This window comes from Peromyscus maniculatus, chromosome 19 (genome assembly GCF_049852395.1).
Source record: "Peromyscus maniculatus bairdii isolate BWxNUB_F1_BW_parent chromosome 19, HU_Pman_BW_mat_3.1, whole genome shotgun sequence".
NCBI lineage: Eukaryota > Metazoa > Chordata > Mammalia > Rodentia > Cricetidae > Peromyscus > Peromyscus maniculatus.
The window spans coordinates 62,557,777-62,576,302 of NC_134870.1; the positions used below are offsets into that span (position 1 = coordinate 62,557,777).

At 37.5% G+C, this 18,526-nt stretch overlaps 1 protein-coding gene across 2 annotated transcripts in view; it reads right to left on the reverse strand.

The window, feature by feature from the left end:
• Dcc (DCC netrin 1 receptor) overlaps positions 1-18,526 on the reverse strand; it is a 1,155,384-nt gene that overhangs the window by 34,993 nt on the left and 1,101,865 nt on the right. The window contains exons 26-27 of one of the 2 annotated variants that reach the window (XM_016001609.3): positions 12,035-12,190; positions 5,418-5,630 (exon numbers count right to left, since the gene is read on the reverse strand). In XM_016001609.3, the coding sequence (XP_015857095.1) occupies positions 5,418-5,630; positions 12,035-12,190 (369 nt within the window). Of the gene's footprint in view, positions 1-5,417; positions 5,631-12,028; positions 12,191-18,526 lie in introns of both variants that reach the window. The other variant, XM_016001571.3, reaches the window with a different exon arrangement.

Consider the following 18,526-nt stretch of genomic DNA (forward strand, 5'->3'; position numbering starts at 1 on the left):
AAATAATTGGATTGAAATTGATGAACTGTATTCAAATACTGGGCACCCTTAATGTTTTAGTCTAACTAACTAAACAGGTAATTGAATATTCATTGAATGTAAGGGTTTGGATGAAGATCCCAAGAATAATAACAGAGTATTTTGGAAAGGTTACAGGGTGTTCCACTCCACTGGTGATTGATTATAGTGGTTTCTCAGTTAAATATGAATGTATTAGTGATGGCCTTTACGAATTACAAATGATTATAATATTTAAAGTTTATCCATTCTCCCTATGTTGATATTTACAAAAGCATTTTGATTTCCAAGATATTTTACAAAGAATAATACAATGTTTTCATCAGAACTTAAGCATGTGACCTACCAAGTTCATTAGATCTGCAGAAGAATTGTTTGCTTTGAAGGTAACGGCAACATACTCTTTACTTCCACCATTCTCTGTCACCAAAGAAACTACGAAGTCTCCAATAAAATCCAAGGACAACCCTCCTAAGTGACACATTTTAAGTTATCCTATTCATGAAATCAACCGCGTTTTGAACACGGACTTCTTTAATTGTCTCTTATTATTTAGATGGCATTTTGCTATCTTAACCTTGTACTTTAATCATAATAAGTGGACTATTTACTTCAAGTTCACATGTAATATTATTGATAAACATATTTCTCTTCTTTTTTAACTGAGAAAATTTGATCAAAGGGACTCAAAGTTTGACTCAGCTACCATTTCCTTATCCTCGCCAAATAATTTTGGTAATCCTGCATAGCTTTGCTCATCATGCACTGCTGTCATGCTCTCTCACCCACGGTATGTATAATATTCCCATGCCTTAACTTCACTTTCCATTCACTTCCTTCTGGAAATCTCCATTTTCCTTGCTGGACTTTAAAGCTCTGGCCATCAGCGGTGCTGACAGCAACAGATGCGAGGGGTTGGCTTCCTGCCCTACTGCAGAGGATGACTGGCGTTTGGAACAGGTGAGGTTCTGACAGATGGCTGTGGTTTCAGAGTTCTTTGGAAAGTTAGTATTGTATTATTGTTACAACTTCCTTCTTCTGTCTAATACCTGCATGGGTGCTAAAAAGTTACTCCGGAGCTGGCGAGAGGGGTTGCTCTGTGAGCTCTGTGCAAGGCTGGGGACCCGAGTTTTAATCCCAGGATCCCACAGAAAGGTGGAGGAGGTAACTCACTTCACAAAAGCTATGCGCACAACAAATAAACATTATAACCCACTTCACAACCTAATGCACAGACATACACCCCCACGTACCACATGATACCACATGCATAAACACAATGATAAATGAATAAATTATAAAAATCATTACTCAAAAACTAATCCCAATTTTTCCATAGGAAATATTTCTGAAAGTAACAAAAGAAAAAAAGAAGAGAGAAAGAAAGAAAATCCATGTTTCTTGTCAATGTTATTATTCTTTTGAATTTTTGGATCCTGGTTTCAAACTTAATTGTTCATCATGAGAAACATTAACTTTTTCAAGTCTCCATTTTATCATCAATATATGAGGTATCAGTCATTTGGCTTGCCATTAAATCTCCTCTGGAACTGATATTCCTGCTTTAAGGACAGTTAACAGAACTCTTTCCTAGTTACATGTCAGAACACCATTTTACAGGAAATTAGTGTTTTCTATAATAAACACCAGGTAGGTTACAGGGTGAAAAATATTAGCTACAGCTAAGCAAAGTTGTCTCATTACATTTTACTAAAGTATAATTTGGGATGATTCGATTATAACACATCAAATTTCATCTATAAAACTCAATCTATTACAAGTGAGAACAGGAAGATCTTAAGATGCTTGTGAAAAGAACAGATGAGATTTGATGTGAAAGGAGATGTATTTGATAGGAGGTGGTGTAATTCTCCTCCCTATAGTTGGTGCTGGTGTTGGCTCCAATAACACCAAGTCAACACATCCCTATCATTTAGTTGTGGGAGTTATCTACCTTCTGTGACTGACCCTAACAGCAATGGCTTTATGATATCTGTTAAAGGACATTTGATCTCCCACAGCCTCTGCCTGTGACTGATTCTAGCAGAATGGAACATTCAGGTGACTCTTTAATTAACGTTCTCAGTGGTGGTCTGAGAGTGGGGTGCTGGAATCAATTGTAGTAATTTATAAAAATCACTTTGCTGGCCACCTTGTTTCATAGCATATTTACTGAAATGAGGCTTGACAAAAAGATGGTGTTACAAAGGGAATACATGACTTCCCAAGCAGTCATAAAATATAAATTACATGCCTTTTCTGTCTACTGTCATCCATACATACTTACACCTTGTCCTCAGTCCACAGACAAATTGAAACACATGCCACAATGTGCAAGGGGAAAATCAAACTCAATTTTGCTATACAACGAAGTGATCTCTGGTTTTGTCATGTCCACTGATGTATTGATCACTCAAAGATTGAAAATATCAGGATGCACTGGGCCTTAATATAGATATATAGGTGAAAGAGTGATAGGATTCTTTTTGCTTCACAAAGATGCAAGAGCTGCTCAGGAGGCTCATGTTATAATGGTGCAACATTGCAAACATCAGTATTTGAGAAGAGACATGCTCTTTGCCTGTAGAATGATAGTCCCACAGGGCAAATGGGCTCCTGTTCCAAACTCATTTAAAGTACTGCTGGTCCTTTTACAGCTAGGAAGAATTTCAGGAGGGAAACCACACAAGAGTACATGAAACACACACACACACACACACACACACACACACACACACACATACACACACACACACACACACACACACACACACACACACACACACACACGATATCCTATCTTGGCTCTCTTTATAATTTATGTCAAATTTAAAATGCAATAAGCCTAACACTACATCAAACATTCTCTGTCTAACCTGAGAGGGGACTAAGTCAAATGGCTAATATATCCACATCTATGATTTTCAAGGTACAGTGGCTGCTCTGTGGAATTTGTAAAGCCAGTGCAGTTATTCACCCCCATGATATGAAACTGGTGCAGAATCATTTTATCACAAGATGAAGACGAAATTTCAAAAAACACCACAAAGACCCTGGAGTCTACTAAGCTAAATCACTAACTCAATGGGTGGCGGGTGGGGAGGGGGAAAATGAAGGAATGAATCTATGCTTGCAGGTAGCAGAATTCCAGTCATTATGACAACAGAATGCCTTTCTAATTACCACCTACCCCAGCAATACCGCGAAACGCTCTGGGATCCCAGGGAGATTGTTACTCCATGATATGGATTGCCTTATTCCTCATATGTAAAGCTGTTGCAAGCACAGCTCTGCACATCTCAGTGGGAGGCAAATTGAGGCTGGGACCCTTAACACTGCTCATGAAAAACCACAGGCAGAAATCCTATTGAGGGGAAGAGCTCCTTCACTGATGCTAATCACAAAGCTTTCAAAGCAGAGGAACTTCTCATTTAGCATAATCTTTAAAAATTAGAGCAATGCCTCCCATTACCATATTCTAAAGTAATTATGTGCAGTAAGTAAAGACAAATTCATTACTAATTACACAGTCTTTTATTGTGAAATCCAGAGCAAAATTATTTGAGGTATTTTCTTTTCCAAGCTGACAACAGCATGACTTCACTTCATCAATCAGTTTGACTAAAGTAATGATTTTCTTGGAATTAAAATTTGTTGAAAGCGCTAAGTATTTCATCTTTTGGGCTAAGAAGCATGTAGTTAATGTCACTACTAATACATTTGTCAGTCTGCTAATTTTCTTTTTCTATTAGAATAAGTAAACAGCAACCCTTTTAAAAAGCATACTATCTACCATGTGTCAGGAGCAACGTAGGGAGACTTATTTGAAAACCATGAGGTGAGGCATTATGAAATGCACAGGAATCACAGGCAGACAATGAAGGAGAAATATAAAAGGGAATGACATTTAATAATTCCAAAGTGATGGGAGAGTGCATCTCACAAAAGCAAAAAAAGAGAGGATAGCATTTAGAGGCAAATTATGAAAAAAAAAAAATCAAACCAAGAACTCAAACCAGAGGGGCCAGAAAATATGAAAGAAAAGACGGTTTCTGACAAAGAGTTAAAACAAAAGGGGAGCAATAGTCAAACAATAGAAGGCTGCTAGAGGACAATGGAGATCGAAGCAATGGCGCCTCCCTTGTATGGCTTCCACCAGTCAGCAGCCCCTCAGATATGTTCGTTATTGGATGGAATATGGTCAGGGACAGTACAAGCAACTGATTCTATTCCTAAGGACATACTGCAATCACTTACGCTCCATTGTGTCAGAATCTACTTCAGGTAGCCTTGGTAATATTTTAATGAGGTGAAAATAATGCCTGATAAGAAGTATCAGCTCTCTGCTCTATGTGTCCCACCCAACACAAACATTCTTGTTGATAATATTGATATTTCCGTGCTCCAGATTGCAGCAGGATCTCCACATTCCATGACCTGAATCAAATGTCACTTCTACATAGAGTTTTCTTTCTTTCAATTAAAATGAATAGCATTCAAAAATTATTTTTGCTCTTAAAAATAAAATCTATTACTTGGAAAAAAACCCTTTTCTTCTGTCATAGTTTAGATTTGAATGGTGGTGCTCTTTGGTGTTGATAGCACTCTAAGAGGTGGTGTCCAGTGGGGGTCTTTAAGCTATTGGGGGCATACACTCAAAGGGGACTAGAAGACCCTAGTCTCTTCCTCCTCTCTCTCTTTGGCTTCCTAGCAATGAGATGAGTTGTTTGCTCTGCCTCATGTTCCTACCATGATATGATGCCATACCAGAGGCTCAATAAACCACAAACTGGAACCTTCAAATCAAGGGCCCACATAAACCTTTTCTGTTATGTTGAGTGATAGAGAGATGGCATTCATGACCGGCACAAGCCAAGAAAACAATAAAACGTACCATTGCAGTTTAGTTTTATGATGTTGTAGAATTGGTCATCATTGGTATATAATATTGAACTACTTTGTTTTCCTTATTAAAATGTGGATGAAAATGACATATAGCGATATAGTACTAAACACATAACTATTTAGGATACTTAATTTTTTTCTTTTTATAATTTTGGAATATTTGATAGAATTCTTCTTATATCTGTTTTTCTCATTAAATAAGTTGGATATAAACTGCGAGGCACAGAGATCCTCAAATTTTAGAATCTATGTTTTCTGGTGTTAAAAGGAATAGGTGAAGTTGTATTACTTACCAGACATAAAGACTGAAATAAGTTGCTAAAACTATCTGTCAGTTCCCTGGTTGCTTTTTAATTATCAGTAACAAACATGACCACAGTGGGCAGGCAATCCACAATGAAATACATATCTAGGCCTTCTCAAGTTCCCCTCTGCACTTAAGTAGAGCTATAATTGATGATAATAGTGCCTTGATAAGTGGCATGGCTACTTACCCGACTGAGACAGAAGTGGTGTGTAAGGGACTTTTGGTTCTATTGCACTCATTGGTGGAGGTAGCAAAGGGTTGGCAAAGCTGCGGAGTGGATGAGTTGGTCGGACACACGCTGTGGGGATAGTTCTGCTGGGTGCCTCCTCGCTGCTGGGGTGTTCAGGCTGAGCTGGGGGCAGCATGGGCTGTTGTTGGGTGGTTGGTCCTTCACTCACAGCTGTAGTGGAGATGAATCCAGGTGTTATTCAAGATCAAGTTTATTTCCTGCACATTTCCAGTGTCAGTCCAGGGAGAAAAGCTGGTATCTGCTTATCTCTTTTCCATATTATGGACATTCTTATTCTTCAGCTTTTTTTGTATGTATGCAAAACAATCAGTTCATCACTTTTCAATGGCAGGAACAGGTGCAATAGAACTGGGTATGTCTTATAAATACAGTGATACAATATATTCACACTAACTATAGTGCATGAACTGTCTGAACCCTGTAATCGTAAGTGATGAAGCAAGAAAAAAAGACTTATTTCTCCTTTTCTAAGTAGTAATGCCAATGAAATTCAACATACCAAACTCAGTTATAGCTGCACTATTATCTACCAGCCAATATGCCACTCTCCTGCTATTTAAACATGCCATGTCAACTGTCAAATGATAGTTACAGGGTGCTCAGAGGCATTGCAGAAAAAAATGATACAAATAATAGCCACTATCATTATCTTCCATAACAAAATAGAAGCACATTGAGCTAAAAGTTATATGAGACATGACTCCACTAGAGCAAGTTGCCTGAATACAGAATTATGATTTTTTTCCTCTTTGGTAGCAAACCTTGTAATTTTCAGGCAGATTACTGTAGTTGAAGAGGTCTCACATAGTCATTTGAGACAGCCTTGGGGTATCTGGACAGCTTTGTATATTTGATTGCACCTTTTCCCCTGGGGAACACAGCAGAGCGAAACTAAAACATTTTCAAGGCTTTTTCTGTTGCTAAAGACAGGGTGACTCAGCTTTATATGTTCATTCATATTCAAAGCCAAAAGGTCTAAGTTACACTACAGATGAAAAGAGCTACCTAATAGATGTAAGTGCTGTTGACTCTATGCAAGTATTTCTAGTTAATTATTTCTTAGGAAAATTGTTTTAGGCAAAATGTGAAAAATATTCATTGGTGTGATAATATCTCACTTTGGAAGGATAATTTCAAACATGGAATTATTTCAAGATAATAAGTTGAGGAGATAGTTTTGAGATGACCCTGAGAAGCTCACTATGGGCAAAGGGCAGAGGAGTTGAAAAAGAAGTTGGTGATGCTGAAGGAGTAGACGTGAAAGATAAAAAGATTAAGGTATCTTATGAAAAATATGCAGTAGTGAGGTATCTTGCAGATATGTTTCTATCCATCCTTTTTGGTTCAGATGGGGTCAGTGGTCCCCTGGATGAGAGAGCAGCCTGTGGGACTCACCCTTTGGAGGTGGAGAATGAGGATGCAGTTGACTGAGGAAGTGATAGCAGTCAGAACTCAAAATCAGACAGGGACTTTGTTAGTCTTCAAACAAGGAACCATAAGTAAGACAGCTAACTATGAATATTCCATGTGGGTCTCACAAGAAACTAAAATGCTTGCGTGATCACACGAGGAGAGGAATGTCTTTGTATTTGTGTTTGAACAGATTCTGCCCCAGGATGGTTGAATGTTTAATTTTATAGAATGAGGAAATATTAGGTTTTAATTTTGGACTTCCATTTAATCTGAAAAAGAATGTGACCGAAGGCTGATTTTTCAAAACACAGATTTAATGATTTATTTCTACACCTGGGCATTTTTGTTCCTTAGCTTCAGCATAGTGGCTGAGTTGTTCCCTCACACCTGGTCCTTTGAAGAAGGTAGGTGTCCTTGTTTGCATGCATGTCCTTCACACCACGGGTCCCAAAGGAATTCATTAACTGCTAGATTGCAGGAAATGACTACTACACTCCAGGCTCTTTCAAAATTGTCTTCAGGGATGATTCACAGGATGGAGAAAGTTATTCAATCCAAGCAGTTTATGACTTCATAGGGATGGGAATTCTTGGGAATATTGCCTTTCATTTGACTGACAGTCTCTGGTCCTATGTGAACTGTGAGTCTCACAAATGCGGTTCCTGAGGTTGATTCTCTCTGATCCCTTTTTATTTACACTGACTGGTTTTTAGTAATTGGGCCATACTATAATACCAATTTATGAGTACAGGAAAGAGATCTCACATTCTTTTCTTAGGAATTTGCTTTAGGTAATTCTCTCTATGGAAGATGTACTTCAACTAATCCTTATCTTGTTCCTAGAACTCCCGCAGCATTGAAGAAATGATAGAATGTTTTAATGTCTACTTTACTTTTATTTCTCTTTCATTCCTTTGGGTTTTTTTTTTTGTCTTCTATTTTGGGCATGAACAGTTCATGATACAATATTATTATAATCTTGAGCTTAATAAAATTTACAGACATCTTAATGCCTTGAAATTCAGTCTCTCATTATGACAAAACCTTTGTATGACATGTGAACATATGGATTGTAACGATTTAATTAAAGTATTGAGTGTAAGGTCCAAAAAAATGTGGGACAAGTGGCTAACTGAGGTGCCTACTAACATATCAAAGTGCATGCTGGCCTCCTGGCTCAGCCAGTACCTGTTGTTTCCCCTACTTTCTCTCTCTCATCCCACCCACTACCTTAAACTTCCCTAGCTTATGGGCTTCCCTGCCTGTGGGTTCTCATTCCTATATAACCCTGCCACTTCAGCCATGCACTCTCCGGTCCTCTCTCTTGGTTCTCCTCCCTTACCCTCTCCCCGCCCCTACTCTCATGGCTCCTCCCATTCTGCTGGCCCTACAGCAGTCTTCTCTCTCTGCTCTGGACTTTTCTGGATGCTTCTGGCTGTACTCTCCCTCATATCTACAATAAAAACCTTCCCTTCAACCATACCGTGAAGCAAGTCACGTACGTCCTCACTTTATTCATGGAGGACACTCCTGGCCATGTTCTTCTCATGCCACTTCTTTTCACTTGTTACAATGAGAACTAAAATTCTCTTTATTCCAAGTTCTCTATCTCTAGCCTTCCAGCTGTCCAGAAAGATTCCCACTGGGATCACATGATGTGACCGTATCTAAGTGGACCATATACCCTTCGTCTTGTATATCCTTAATAACACATAGGACCACAATGTGAAGCCTGAGTTATGAGTAAGAAGCTCCACACTTGGAAATTAATAGAAGGTAATCCATCAGCGACAAATTTTGTTTTGTTTAAAACCCATACAGTGTAGGAAGGTTTTATAGGGAATTCATAATTCTTGCATTTTAATGGAATGCTTTCCGAGTTGGCTGACATTTAAAGCAGCAAAGATCCTCAAATAAACAGCATAGCAATCACTCTAGCAGAGAAATGCTGCATCTTCCATGTGCCTGTTTGGCCAGTTCAGACACCAGCTCCAGGACACCTACGTGAAATAAATTGGCTCAGTGACATGGCATTTATCTGTACTAAGAGCTCTGAAAGCAAAGACAAGCTCCTTTCACCCACAGAATACAGCCTCCCTGCAATTCAGAGAAGAGTGAGAAGCAAATGGATGTCGGCAAGGCACTCATTTTCAAATGATGAAATAGTCAGAATTCATTGTACAAATAGCATACAATTACACAGTGGAGTCAAATCTCAAGGTACTTTATAATAATTAATGTCAACATACAAAATACTTGCTACAGAATAACTGGCAGAAATACTGCAAAAATGGAAATGAGGATTTTTCTTCTATCTGAAAATTGCTACGGTTGATAGAAATACAACCCACCAACAGCACGAAGCAGACCCTGAGACATGAACATCTCCTCTAGGAACCTATTCATTAATCTTAGAAGAACAACATTATGAACTACCCCTCAGTAACCTGGTTCCTCATAGCCTGGGCTGTTCAAAGGACAGACACCCCCAGAATAATAAATGAACTCTTCCACTGTGCTCCTGATTTTATCTGGGACAAATTCCAGTTGGCAATTTCCAGTTTGTGGGAGAAATGGATCAGAAGAACAGCATGGGTAAATCTGAGAAGCACTATGGTAATGACAGAATGGGAACCTCTTAACTCCTCTTCCATGGCTTGTTTAATGGATGAGAGAAGGTGAGACATTGCTTTGTTATAGTTTGCAGAAATGAAGTTCCAAGGCTACATGTTTAGAAGATCTTCAAAGAACAGTTCTGATTGCCTGGGGCAGCAACTTTTTTGTGGGCTATGAGAAGAGTGGAGCTGCAGTTACACAGGTGGCGTTAGTTCTCCATTGTTCAGGAAATGTATGGAATGCAAAGGTCTCTAGTGTGCTTCCCCTGTCCTCACAGTTGCAGAGAATTCCGGTTTTGTTTATGACTTCCAGCTTTGTGGCATGGCTTTAGCATTTCCTGGCTTAAGAATCTCCAGGTCTTTGAGATAATTTTGGAGAAGAGCAGTCTTTACCCTTGGCCACATTACTTTTGTTTCTTTCTCTATACCTGTATCTGGTCCTAAAGGACACAAATAAGACATCTTTACTCAGAGCCATGGTGTGCTTTCTGCTTGAGAGAGAACAGGGGTGTTTAGTGTTCTCCATGGCATGTAGAAACCAACACCAAAGAGCTGGACATTAACTACCATTGACAGTGATCCAGAGACTATTTTGTTTGCTAAAAAAGAGAACATTTATTCATTCCTTTTCTCTTCTAGGCAATTGCTTGAAGCACATTAGATGCTATTTCTTTTGCATAGCATATATTTTGTTGAAAAGTACTTGCTGAATGAATGAACATATATACATTTTAAGCAATCTAGAAATCTAGGCCAGGGATAGAATATTCGTTGCCTTGTAACTGGGATGAAGTTCAAAAATTATACAGTATTTTTCAAAGAAAGCATTGTTTACATAATGATACACAATTGTTTTGTTAAATATCTTCTATTATAATGTAGGATTACTTTCATTTGCTAAATCATATTGCTCAAAGACTACCAAAGCAAAAATCTACTAAAAAGTGGAAATCTTTTGATTGATTAACTAGCTTTTAATGTACTTCATTATTTGGAGTTTACAGAAAAATTGATGGAAGGTACAGAAAATTTCCATATAGCCCCTGTATTCACGCTTCCTCATTATCAAATAGAGTCTGCAAGAGCAAGTTTCTTTTAATCATATATAAAAATAAAACAAAACCAAACAAACAAACAAAAAAATTCTTAATACCAGCATATTTCCTTTCCCTTGAAATTTAGCTTTTGAATAATTTCTCCTAGGATCCAATTAGAGACAATTCCACATGCTACACTGACTCAGAAGGAAAAAAAAAGAGAGAAGGGGGCAGAGGAGATGAATACATTTATAGACTATGCTTAGAAAAACTGGAAAGGAAATGAAGGCAACAGTTACTAAAAAGGAATGATTTCTAATAAGCAAAGCACTGAGCCATGCTGTGTCGACCCTGCCAGAAGGACCAGAGCAAAGTCACCCTACAGATTCCTCCTCTTCAGTGCCCCTTTAAAGTCCTAAGATCAGAGAAAATGAAAAGGGTGTGGGAGAATCAACAAATGAAGGGAGTTCCGTTCAGGAGCAAAGAAGGGATTTGTGGAAGTGTTTTGAGTAGACTCCCATGTGTAGTTGTTTGAGACCCAGAAATTTCTAGGTGTTGGACTTCCCACATGCTTCTCATTTCCCTTCCTTTCTGGTGATTTTGGAGTTTCTTTTCTCCCCTGAGATTTAGCACACAACTCTATTCTGTAGATGTGATGTGCAGTGAGAAAAGGGAAATGAATCTAATTCTCGCCTGGCAGATTTTTGATGCCTTTTAATTCTAACCTTGCTACATTTGGGCGATTTATGATTTCTTAGGGCTGCCCCTGTTGAGTTGGGAAAAAATATAGCTTACCTCACGAACATATTTTATTGCTGTGCTATCATATCTGTTACTAAACGTCCTCTTGCACATGAGCTGCTGAGTCACCTGTTCCTAACTAAGAGATGAAAGCCATAAAATCGACTTAAAGATGCTGTGCTCAAAGGGAGGGGGGAGCAAATGGCACAGAAGAAATTACCAGGGTCTACATGAAAGCTGCAGTCTCCCTTCACTCTTGTTCCCCTTCTACTACATGACCTTTTTTTATGCTAGGACCCACGCTGCCCCCAATAGTTGAAAGTTGAAAAAGTAATACTTTGGCAATTAAAGAATGCTAAGGACTCATCAAGTATTTGTTCACTGGGACTCAGTAGAGATATTTCAATTTAAATGACAGATACTAGATAAAAAGTAAAATGCACTGGAAAACACCACTTGATTTATAACTTCCTGGTTAGCAGGGTATTGTTTTTAAAACATCTACTGTACCATTGTGTAATGGGACCATGTATACTTTCTTGCCCACCAGATATATTTTTTTTCTGTGGAGTCTGCTGTGGAAAGGGCAGGTTGCTAGGATCCAATGGGTAAGGAAAATTCTTGTAGCAGGGTCACCCCTAATCAATCTTTCCAAAGAATAAGAATATCAAAAGGACTCCCAGAGGAGATATTGTTAGTGCTAATTATTTTTTCACAATAAAGCAAAAAGAAAATGCATTACACTGACTTCTTCCTGCTCCAAAACCTCGATCCACAGACAGTGTTGGGAATGGTACCGGCCGGAGAGTGAACTGAGGATGGGGGTATCCACAGGTGGGAGATGGGAGGATTCCAGGATACTGGGCACTTTCGAGTGTTGGCACAGGGATGGCACTGACGACAGCTGCAAAAGAACATTAGTTATTAAAAACGCCCTATGTCTCCACCTAGCCCACATCAAAGGAAATGGATACATTTTCAAAATTTCAAGTCATCAAGCCAATGTATATTCTCCATGGCCTCACTGACAGGCTCTTAATTCTTCTTATAAACTTCCTTCTTGCATAGGAAAGAAATTTTACTTTTAAAAAACCCTATTGTGGTACATGTTCCAGTTTGAAACTTCATGTTTCTGAGAAAATAATAAAGTTACAATAAAGGTGACTCATTACTCCAGTCTTTGTATTCCAGGTTTTTTTTTTTTTTTGTCTTTCTTCTAAGGAGAAAGACAGAACAAGAAGTATTAGGCTATGACAAAGGGAATATATGGTATACAGTGGGTCTAGGAGGTGTTGGGAACTGTGATTTAATCCTGTAAATGAATGTACTGCTGTCAAGAGGCAAACTGCAAAGATAAACACAAGTACACTCTCAGTATCCATAACCAGGGTTTATCTTTAAATATAATCCTTCTAAACCTCAAAGTGGTCCAGATGGAGTGCACACTATTTAAAGGTAACCTAATATTACCTGTGAATACTAACAGTATGTTGATACAGGCTGAAACCCACAGAAAAACACTTGTTCAATGTTTTTGATATCTAGACAGTTTTGCTCAATTTCATTATTCAAAGGTTATTAATCTATATTATTTTATGAGATGTTTGTTACAATTTTAGTCAACCTTAATTTTATGTTATTTGATATTTGCCTTATAAAATGACGAGTATTCTTTGTCTCTTGTTACCAAAACATGGACTTTGAGTTAGCTATTGGAATGTTAGTTTGGGTAGTATAGTCTATGATATCAAAGTTACCTTTCTTTCATAAGTAATTACTGACATTCTAATGTCGTCTCTGGGTTCGATGTGTGTATGTTTTGCACATTTCACAAAGGAAAACCCCTTTTAAAAATTATATTCTTCACTTTATTAATAGCATCACTATCTTGGAAACAATTTTTTAGTAAACTACTGTACCACTAAACAGAAATAGTTTTCAGGTATATTTGTAGTTTATTATTTTTGGTACAGTTTCACAGTGGTGTGTCTTCTAGAAGGTGCAAGCTTAAAGAAGTTGTATTTTAACAATTTTTGACACACAGTCAGGAAGTTTTTACAAATGAAGTCAGACTTCATTTAGATGTGAGGGAAAGACTACTGAAAAAGGCTGAGTGCATTTCACAGAGAGCATTTTTCATGTATTTTTGGAGGAGCTCAAATTTCAGCGAGTAAACAAACATTAACTATATCTAAGACTATCCCTCCACATATATGCAGTTATATGTAGGTTAATCATAGATCAGTGTTTAGATTAATATAAGGAAAACATTGGAATATAATTTGCATCATAAGTATTATTCAAATACACACACACACGGACACACATGAAACTGGTGTGTAAAATAACCCCATTTATGTCATTAGTAATGACATTCCAACAAAACCTTAACTTTCCTCATAGCAGCGCAGAAACCCTAACTGAAATGCTGACTCCACCCAGAAGGGGTACAAAAACAAAAACAAACAAAATGTAACAGTTAAAATCTAAAGTAAGGGGAATAGCAAGTATAAAATAAAATCTCAATTTATAGCTCTTTTATGCTGCAAAGGGGGATGATCAATAAAAGACTGTCAACTAGAGAAATTAGTGATGTTTGCATATGATTCTCTGGGAACAGAAAATTGTAGATACTACTTTGAGGACACAGCTGAAGGATATGAACCCTTGCTAAAGAGACAGCCTGCCCATGCATTTCCTAGAAGGATGATAGCAAATAGCAAATCAATGGCGATTTTACACAGAAATGTAAATTGTACCAAAATACTTAAAACGATAAATTTGGAATGTAGATGGAGGTGCATACTTTTTCTAAATTACCTTAGAAAATGCTTGAAAGTGAATTTGAGAAATGACAAAATGTACCAATAAAGTTATCCTACACATAGCAAGTTTTGATTATACCAAACAAACAGGCAGACAGATCTGGAAAAAAGGCAAACTTTTAAAATGACAAAAACTTTCAACAAAGAGCAAAATTAAATCCAAAGATTACATGTACATTAAAAAAAGAAAATTATAATTTTTCTATCTTTGTCTCTTACAATGCACAGTAATATCATAAGCCTAATTTTTTCTGTTGATCAATAAAAAGAAGTTTCTAGATTATTTGTGTTTTTGATATTTGAAATCATTGGAGAATTTTGAGGTCATTGGTTGTATTATTTCATGTTCCGGAATGAATAGTTACTATAGTAATATTTCTAATAATAACACCAGTAAAAACATAATGAAAGCACTTGTGAAAAACAGACATAAAGTAGTATAAAATCTGTTTTTTCATGCAGCTAAAAATCTTAGTGTATGAAATAGTTAATTTAGTTCTTTTTAAAATCTATTTTATTGATCAAACAACCACTGGCCAGGCATTAAGGTTGATAGATGGCTGATAGTTAATTTACACTGACATTTTTTACTCACATTACTGTCATAATGAACATTTCCTTAGATAGAGACAATACCCATCCCATCAACTGTGCCTATCTTTTTACCAATATTTTAAACTATTATAACCAACACTAGCAAAGATTTTATGAGCCAATATTCAACATTCCGGTTTGGAAAAAGTGATTCATAAGGATCTTCTGGAATAAGAGCAAATAGATGTGGACAAAGACATAAAAAATCAAGAAGGCATTGAATCTTCATAGAGGAACGGAAACAACCAAAGAGACTGAAATTATGTTCCAACCTCCAGTCAGTCCTTCATGGCTGAACAAAATTTGTGTTTCATTTAGACTACTGACTATGGTACAAAGGTATTACAAACAATAGCATTTTTGACAGATAATACATTTTTTGTGTGTTTTTGCATGTCAAAAATGCTTATTGTCTTATTTCCTGGTGAAGATTAAGACATTCAGTCATTGACAACTTTGGTTTTAAGGTATTTTGATCTCTGATTCATTTTTTTATTTAAAAATATTAAGCTTTATTGTACTCTGTATGTGTGTGCATATGTGCATATGTTTGATGATTGTTAGTGCTCACAAGGCCATAGAGTCCAATTCCCCTTCAGATGTAGTTACAGGCTTTTGTGAGTCACACAATGTATGTGTTGGGAACTGAACTTGGGTCCTTCAAAAGAGCAGTACAAGCTTGGACTACTGATCTGTCTCACCAGCCTCTATGGTTGATTCTTGAAGGGGCCAGAAGTTGTTGACATTCACCTGTAAGACAACTGGTACAAAAATAATCATCCTCGTGGGGACCTGGAGATCCACATACGTAGTGTTGGAAAGGAAGGTGAGATTGGAGAACCCTGAGCTCAAAGCCAGTCTGGACTGTAGCATGAGATCAAAACCATCCTAGGCAACTTAGTGAAACCTTGTTTCAAAAACATGAATACAGGACTTGAACATATCCTTCCATGGCGGTGTGCTTGTCTAGCATGCAAAAATCCCTGGGTTAAATCCTCAGTGGGTTTGGGGTATATGTGTGTGGAGACGATCATATGAACCTAAATTAAGTTGAATAAAATGTTATTTACCACTGTTTCTCTTATTATTTTACAGCAAGACATCAGTTTTCAGAGACAGGAGCATTTATGCACTTGCACACACATATGAATGCATACACTCACACACACACCCTCACACGTGAGTTTTTTCAGCATTCACTACACTGCTGTGTTTATGTACAGCAGCTCAAAGAGCAATACTATCTTTCAGTTTCAATACATCTCTGCTCGGTGGCCAAATATGACTAGAAGTCTCTTCCGACACGGCTTGCTGGCAATTGAATTTATATCTGACACTGATGCACGGAGAGTTTTGAAGCAGAAATTCCCTTGCCAAATGCACAGCTCCATGAACAGGCACTGTGGCATTTGGAAACGTTTACAGCCATCTTTAAAACGTTATCACTAAGTGCAACCTACAGGAACTCTAATGTAGGCACTCAAATTTAATGTTGTAAGTTTTGAGGACTAAATCCTCTCTAGATACTTCTCAACATGAGACATGATGGTATTGAGAGATTTGTTTAAGGAGGAGAGAAGAGAAACATAATGGTCAAAATAACAAATTTGAGTGAGAGCGCTTCAATGTAACGATTTCTCATGCTGCCTCTTTCTCTGGTAACGTTTCTGCAATGGCTAGACATAATTTGGAACACTGGAACATTTAGTATGGATTACCATTGCTAAAAATATTCGTACCTATTTCAGCTGTTCAGATATTCATTGATAAGAAAGTTTCACAGATGTATTAATTACTAATGTATATTACATGTGTATGTATTAATGTAGATTTATGTATATTGTGTAGGTGTCTCTTTTGATTCACATTTGACCCTGAAGGGCTTATTAGCCTGTAAGATTTTGAGAGCAGAAGAAAAAGTTGTTTCCCCACTGGAGGAGAAACTTCAGAACTATCACGATGAAGACCCTGTTTTTATCTCTCGGTGCCTGGCTCACTCCTGTGCCCTTTAGACACACTTCCCCAAATAACATGGGCTATAGAGCTGCTGGTTACTGTCTGCCACAGCAAGTTTTGAGATGGATTAGCATCATAGGATATTCATTATTAGAATGTAATCTAAGACCTCCCACTACCTCCCACAACCTTTATGTTTTTCTATTAGGAATTTCAACTGAGGTCTTTTTTGATGATATATGGCTATAAAAAGGCACAGATGTCTAACAGTTGTCAATATATGGATATACAATCAGATGAGGATTAATGTCTAGAAAACATAAATAACCATAAAAATAACACACCAAAACATAAATAAATAGATAAATAGATAAATAAATAAATAAATAAATAAATAAATAAATAAATAAATAAATAAATAAAAAGCTTCCCAATTTGTTTTAAATATCCCAGAAGCTGGGTTATTTATCCTCCTATAAACAACTCCTTCACAGTCTACTTGTGTAGAACCAGACCTTTAGTGATGTGGTAGCTAGACCCAATAGGAATCCATTTTGGAAGATCTTATTTTTTCTTTCTTGTAGCTGTATTTCACTTTCAATAGTTTCTTCAATTTAATGTTAGTGAATTCGGCAGCCAAGTGATGATGGCAATGGGAAGTCGAGTCTTGGTAAATGTTCTTGTAAACCAAGATACAGCAAGTAGCCCCTAAGCTATCTTTTTTTTTTTTTTTTTTTTTTTTTTTTTTTTTTTTTTTTTTTTTTTTTTTTTTTTGGTTTTTCGAGACAGGGTTTCTCTGTGTAGCTTTGCGCCTTTCCTGGAACTCACTTGGTAGCCCAGGCTGGCCTCGAACTCACAGAGATCCGCCTGGCTCTGCCTCCCGAGTGCTGGGATTAAAGGCGTGCGCCACCACTGCCCGGCTCCCCCTAAGCTATCTTAAAAGAAAACTGTAGGACCCTCAATTTTGTCTCTTTTTGCTAGGCCCTACACTGTATTTCTGAGCTAACTTTTTATATTAAAGCTTGTTTTGTACTGTATTCCTTTTCTCAAATACTTACAAGGAAAGAGAAAAATATTAAAAAATCAAGAGGATTTTGTCCAACAAATTGTCTTATACTAAACAGAGTTTTATTATTGATGTGGTCTTACAGACAATCTGTTGTTCACACCTTAGATGGTCTTATTAATAAAAAAAAACAAAAACAAAAAAAACCCACCAGAGCCAGATATTGAGGTGAAAGCTGAAAGATCAGAGAAGCAGAGCAAGCCACAGCTACCACCTATTACCTCACCAACTTCATGAATCCTCAGACTGAAATCCTCTGAGTCCTCACCCAAAAGGGTCTCAGCTGAACTGCTTTAGTTCCTGTTTCCTCATGCCTTATATATCTTTCTCCCCCTGCTGTCACTTCCTGGGATTAAAGGCATGTGTGTTTCCCAGTACTGGGATTAAGGGTGTGGGCCACCACTGCCTGGCCTCTATGTCGAATCTAGTGGCTGTCTCTGTCCTCTGATCCTCTGGCAAGTTTTATTGAGGCACACAATATATCAACACATGTATCTGCTTCAAACCAAATTCTTAAATCCTAGTCGGTTCTACTCCTAATGTTTGGAGAAGAAAGTGAGTTGGCAATGGCCACACATATAGCCATACCCCACTGGGAATACAGTTTTAGAAATGTAAAGTAAAGCACTTCCACCAGCCAAAGGAAGCTGCTTACCTCTTCTCCCTTTCTTGATCCCAGTCTGTATCAAAGATTACTGGTGTTAGGGTTCAGAAAGTCTGCTCCAGTCTTACCTCTAAAGGTTAATCCAATCAATTTCCACAGTCTCACAGCACTCACTCTCACCAGTATTATTTCACC